General features: G+C 50.4%; 1 protein-coding gene across 1 annotated transcript; it reads left to right on the forward strand.

The window, feature by feature from the left end:
* The first annotated feature begins 2,566 nt into the window (after positions 1 to 2,566).
* On the forward strand, positions 2,567 to 3,601 carry LOC101342302 (melanoma-associated antigen B2-like). The gene has a single exon (XM_004389950.1). The coding sequence runs from the start codon at positions 2,567 to 2,569 to the stop codon at positions 3,599 to 3,601; it is 1,035 nt and encodes a 344-aa protein (XP_004390007.1).
* The last annotated feature ends 2,931 nt before the right edge of the window (positions 3,602 to 6,532 follow it).

A 6,532-nucleotide genomic window follows, 5' to 3' on the forward strand; every position in this document is an offset into this window, starting at 1 on the left:
TAAGGTGAGGCCCCTGAGTGCTAATGGAGGACCTACTCCCAAAAAAGGTCTTCCCAGAGCGCGGATCCAGCCGGCACTCCTGGGAGGCCCCATGCAAGGGTAGCGTGAGGCAAGACCAGGCATCCCCCTCTAGGGCCTCCGCGAGGTGAGGTTCTTGTTCTAAGCCTGTGACTCAGATCTGTATAGGCAGGAATCCCAGGATCTGACAGGTGCCAAGGTGAGAACCCTAAGTGAGCACTAAGGGACCACCCACTCCAGAACAGTCGGGTTCCAAGCGTCCCGCCCTTGCTGTCGTCCCTCGGAGCCCCCCCCCGCAACAGCCTTGGCCCTTAGAGGGCCCCCAGTAGCTTTGGCCGGATGTGACGTGTCCTGATATCCTGTCTTCTGCATAGGAAGCTCCGGAAAGGTACCGCCTCTGATCTGAGGGGCGTGGCTCATCCAGCTCATCATCTGAGGAGGGTGGAGTCTTAAGACTGGTCAGGAGTCCAGGTGAGGACCCTGAATGTGGACTGAGGGGACCACTTAACCTAGAACAGAGGAGGTACTACAAAGTCTCGCCCCCTACCGCCAGCCTCAAAGCCACCAGGCCGATGTCAGCCTGGAAAGTCTCGGGAAGGAAGGGCCTTGGTCCAAGGAAGCACCCCAGCTCTGAAGAGGGAGGAGATCTAGACCCTAACTGGACGCCAGGCAAGGACCCTTAGTGCTAATGAGGCGGCCTCCCCGCAAAAGAGGGTCCGCCCACAGTCCGCCCCTGCTGTCAACTCTGGGAGCCCTCAGGCAGGGGAAGCCAGATGTGCGGTGCCCTGACTCCCCTCTAGGGAGGTGAAGGCCTTAGTCTGAGCCATAAAGTCCACCCCTGCTTTCAGGCAGACTCAGGTTAGTAGAGGGAAGAATCCCAAGTCATACCTGGAAGCAAGGTCGGAAGGCTGAGTGAGAAATGAAAGGGTCACCAAATTGAGAACTCTGGGATCAGGTAACCCCTGCCGCCCCGGCAAGCCCTAGCATTCCAGAAACAGCCTGCACAGGGTGTGGTTCACTCTGACTTCTAACTCTGAGGTCTCAGGAGGCTGTGGTCTTTGGTCTAAGGGGTGTGGCCTCAGGCCAGCAGAGGGTGGAGTCCCAGGAATGGTGCACAGTCAAGATGAAGACATTGAGGTACTGGGGTCCACTCAACCCAAAATGGGGAGGGCTGCCCTGAAACCTGTTCCTGCCATTAGCCCTGAGAGCCCAGGACAAATCTGGTAGGTTTGGGTGCTCCCTGACTTCTGCCTGGGAGGTCTCAGGGAGATGAAGTCCTTGGTTTAAGGCTGGATGTCCCAATTTAGCAGAGAGGAATCCAAGAACCTGGTGGAAATCAAGGAACAAATCCTGAAAGAGGAAAGAGGGAATTAACACCCTGAGTAGAGAGGAGGCTGCACAAAGTTCCCCTTCTGCTACTGGCCCTGGGAAGCCAAGGTCAGAGATGTCAGGCTTAGGTGCCCCCTCATTTGTTCCTAGGGCAGGTGGTCTCAGGGACAGGAAGTCCTTGAACTAATGGGGAGGCCTACTCAACAGAGGCAGGAGACTTGGTCCCTAAGAGGAGTGAAGGTGAGGACAATGAGTTATGATGAGGTAACTCCTCCACAAATCAGGGGGAACCATAAAGCACCACCCCTGTTTTTAGACCTGGGGGACTTGGGCATGCTGCCATAGTGAGTTGCACTCACTTCCTCCCAGGACATCTCAAGGAGGTGAGGGACCTGGTCAAAGGGGGCAGCCTCAGGTCAGAGAAGGGGAGATTGTCAGGGCTTGCCAGTAGTCAAGGTGAGGACACTGAGGACTGAGGGGACCACACTAATTGGAGGCAATGCAGAATCCCTCCATTACTGTCAGCCTTGGGAGACCACAGGCAGTTGTGGCGAGATGAAGCAAACTTCACTTCTCCCTCAGGGGTCTCTGGGAATTGAGGGCCTTAGTATGAGCAGATAGGCCTTATTCAAGACAGGGAGGACTTCCAAGTTGTGCCAGGAGTCAAGGTGAGGACCTGATGGAGGACTCCAGACTCCAATGAATCCAGGACAAAACGGGCCCCACTGCGCTGTCAGCACTGGGATACCCTCTGAAGGGTGGAGGCTGAGCTGCCCCTTCAATTTCTCCTTGTGGGTCTCAGAGGGATTTGAGGTGTCAAGTTCAGCGTAGCAGAAGAGAGGGAGCCCAGGCCCTGCCAACCCTTGATCTTATTTCCCTGGAAGTGAAGAAGACCTCCCACTACCCCAATACAAAGGGTCGTCACTACCAGCCCCTGCTGTCAGCCCAGTAAGCCCAAGGCAGGGCTGACAACTGCAACCTAAGCCTCACCCCAACTTCCTCCACAGGGTTCTCGGGACAGGCTGACCAAGAGATCAGGAGCCTTCTGGGTTCCTAGAGCGGTGCCTTCCAAGAATCCTGCCTAGGTAGCCATTCTTAAAGCCGAGGAGGCATCTCTCTGCTGAAAGGGCTCACACCCTCTCAGCATCCCTGCTCCAGTGGGCCCGCATCACCTGCCCTCCTTCAGCACTCCTGCCTGCTGTCCTTGACCAGAGTCATCATGCCTCGAGGTCAAAAGAGTAAGCAATGCGCCCATGAGAAACGTCGCCAGGCCCGAGGTGACGCTCACAGTGTCCAGGGTGATCAGGCCACTGCAGCAGAGGAGGAAGGGTCCCCTTCCTCTTCCTCTCCTCGTTTTGGGGGTTCTCCCCAGAGTTCTCCTGCTGCTTGTATTCCCCAGGGGCCTCAGAGAGCCCCATCCACCACCACTGCTGCTGCAGGTGCTTCGGGCACAAGAGCTGGTAGAGGGGCCAAGAGCCACGGTGAGGGAGCTCCAAGTTCCTCTGAGGCCCCAGCCCCCACTGAGAGGTCACAGAGAGACCCTCTAACCAGGAGGGTGATCATGTTGTTGCAGTTCCTGCTGTACAAGTATAAAATGAAAGAGCCCATTACGAAGGGAGAAATGATGAAGATCATCAACAGAAGGTACAAGGAGCACTTCCCTGAGATCCTGAGGAGAGCCTCTGAGCATATGGAACTGGTCTTTGGCCTTGACCTGAAGGAAGCTGACTCCAAAGGTCAATCCTATGCCCTTGTCAGCAAATTAGAGATCACCAAGGAAGAGAATATGATTGGTGGCAGGGGCTTTCCCAAGAACGGGCTCCTGATGTCTCTCCTGGGCATGATCTACACGAATGGCAACTGGGCCACCGAGGAGGAGATGTGGGAATTCCTGAATATGCTGGGGATCTACGATGGAAAGAGGCCCATCATCTTTGGGGAGCCCAGGAAGTTCCTCACTAAAGATTCGGTGCAGAAAAAGTACCTGGAGTACAGGCAGGTGCCCAACAGTGATCCTCCACACTACGAGTTCCTGTGGGGTCCCAGAGCCCAATCTGAAGCCAGCAAGACAAAAATCCTGGAGTTTCTGGCCAAGATCAACGTTACTGACCCCAGTGCCTCCAAAGCCGTGTATGAAGAAATTTGGAGAGATGAGAAAGGGAGAGCTGCAGGCAGAGAATGGGCCGGGGCTGGTCCTAATGCCAGGGCCTGGGCCCGTTTCCAGGGGAAGTCTAGCAGATCGTCCCACCCTTAGTGAAGTCTGAAGCAGGTTCTTCATTTTGTGTTTAAAGAGAACTGTTAACCTCCTAAGTAGTGGAGGACATGTGGGTTTGGCAGCAGCACATGTATGCCTTTTTGCATTCCCGTTATACATTAGTAACTTGTGGATTCATCTTTTGTGTGCGTATGTTTTTCAAATGTTGATCCTTTTAATAGAAGGTTTATTTAGATTCAGAATCCAAGTTTATGAGATATATGATTAATGCATTTATTGGTGTTTTTCAGGTTTAAGAATTTTGTATTTTGTAAAACAAATGGAAAATCCTTGAATCTTTTTGTGACCCAGAACTAGATAGTATGGCATTGGAATGGGGATATGCTTGGAAATGTTAGAGAACTCAACAGTAAGTAGTTGCTATCACAAGATAGAAAAGTAAAAGATTGTCAATACCTGGTTAAATCCCAAGCCCTACCCATAGATTTTTAGAGTCTAGGAGCAGCTATCATATAAACCTTTCATGACTCATGGAACATATGGTATCTCACCCACTCCACGCTTTATACATCTGTAGTTCTTTGAGAGTATATTTTTCCCCGCTGAAAGTATTTGCTTCCCTCTAGTGGGGTGTCAGGGAGGGAGGGCCTTGATCCAAAAGGTGCAGACCCATTTCTGCAGAGGAGGAGTCTTGTCCCTAACTGGAGTAAGGTGTGAACCCTGAGTGCTAATGGGGGTACTACCATCAAAAGAGAGTCTGCCAAGAATGCTGACCCAGCTGGCACTCCTGTGAGGCCCAGGCAGGTGTAGCATGCAGTATGCCCTGACCTCCCCCTCTAGGGTGTCCATAATGTGAGGGTTTTGTTTGGAGCCTGTGATTCAGGTCTGTATAGTCAGGAACCCCAGGCTCTGATAGGTATCAAAGTGAGGGCCCTGTGAGAGCACTAAGGGACCAACAACTACAGAACAGTGGAGTCCCAAAAGCCCTACCCTGGGTGTTGGCAGTCAGAAGCCCCCCAAAAGCCTTGACCTATGGAGGCCCCTCCAGCAGCCATGGCTGGATGTGTCGTGTCCTGACTTCCATCTAGGAGGTGCCAGAAAGGTGCAGGCTCTGATCTGAGGGGCGCAACTTCTCATCATCGGAGGAGGGTGGAGTCCCAGGACTGGTCAAGAGTCCAGGTGAGGACCCTGAATGTAGACTGCAGGGACTACCTAATATAGAACAGAGGAGGTACCAGAGAGACATCCTTCTGAACACAAGCACTGACTGGGTGTGTTATGCACAGCGTGTCCATGGAGTTTCTGAGAAATGGAGATACTCCATTAATGTCAGGAAGCCACTGCTACTAGCCTTTCGCATTGGGCTGGGGGAGCCAGAGCCCACTCCATTGAAAGAACATTAGAATTATGGTATTTTCAGCAAACTCCAAGTGAGGACTAGACTTTTGGTGGTGGTGATGTGAATGAAATTGGGATGACTTAGATGAAAGTGCAGCTGGGAGGGTGAATTGTTGGTCCTTGACAATAATTCTAGGAGCTTTGTGTTGCATTAAACTGGGGCAGTCTACCCCACATTAAATAGCATACTCCCTAATATGGATTGAATTATGTCCCACCTCTGCCCCAAAAATTGTTGTAAATCCCAACCTTATTCCTAAGGTTATAATCCCATTTGGGAATTGGTTTTCTTTGTTATGTTAAAGGTACAGTATTAGTGCAGTGCATGACTTAAGTCAACCCTCCAGTGGCTCCACTGAAGAAAGATGTGGCAGTCTTCCTCCATAAAGATTACAGCGTTGTTGTTAACGAGTGTCATAAAACAATATGTGTACTGACTGTTTAATGAGAAACTATTTGTTCTGTAAATATTCACCTGAAGTACAATAAAAAAAAAGAATAAACAAATCTGTCTTGGAAGGAAAAAAAAAAAGATTATAGCCTTGGTGTGGGGACCATGGTCTCAGGGAACATCTAGCTCAATTGGTATAACACAGTTTATAAAAACAATGTTCTACATTCTACCTTGGTGAGTAGCATCTGGGGTCTTAAAAGCCTGTGAGCAACCATCTAAGATACTCCACTGGTCTCACCCCTGCAAGAGCAAAGGAGAATGAAGAAAACAAAATACAAGGGATAGATTAGTCCAAAGGACTAATGGACCGCAACTACCACAGCCTCCACCAGACTGAGTCCAGTACAGCTAGATGGTGCCCGGCTACCACCACTCACTGCTCTGACTGAGATCACAACAGAGGGTTCTGGACAGAGCTGGAGAACGATCTAGAACAAAATTCTAACACACACACAAAAAAAAAGACCAGATATTCTGGCCTGAAAGAGACTGGAGAAACCCCAAGAGTATGGGCCCCAGACCCTTTCTAGCTCAGTGGTGAAGTCACTTCTGAGGTTCACCATTCAGCCAGGGATTGGACAGCCCCATATAACAAAACAGGACTAATGATGCACAGCAGTCCAGGGATGAGGACTAGAAGGTAGAAGGGGACGGGAAAGCTGGTGATAGGGAGCCCAAGGTTGAGTAAGGACAGTGTTGACATATAGTGGGGTTGTTAACCATTATCATAGGGCAACATGTATGCTGACCGTTTAATGAGAAACTCTTTTGTTCTGTAAACCTTCATCTAAAGTGAGAATAGCAGTACAACTGGAAGAACATAATCGATGTCACTGAACTGTGCATGTAGAAATTTTGAAATGGATGGTGTATCTTTGGCTATGTATATTTTCACCAAAAAACAAAAAAAGGAGTTCTGGCAAAATGGCGCTCTAGGCAGAAGCACCACGCCGTCCCTCCACAGCAAAGATCCAAAACACTAAGCCAAACAGAGAATACAACAATCCTGAAACCCTAAAACATCAAATGAAGAAATAAAGAACTCAGCCAAGCAACAAATGGAGTGAGAAAACTGACAGAGAACAGAGAGAGAGGAGAGATTCATGCAGAGGTCCCCT

Source organism: Trichechus manatus, unplaced genomic scaffold, assembly GCF_000243295.1.
Source record: "Trichechus manatus latirostris isolate Lorelei unplaced genomic scaffold, TriManLat1.0 scaffold00269, whole genome shotgun sequence".
Taxonomy (NCBI): domain Eukaryota; kingdom Metazoa; phylum Chordata; class Mammalia; order Sirenia; family Trichechidae; genus Trichechus; species Trichechus manatus.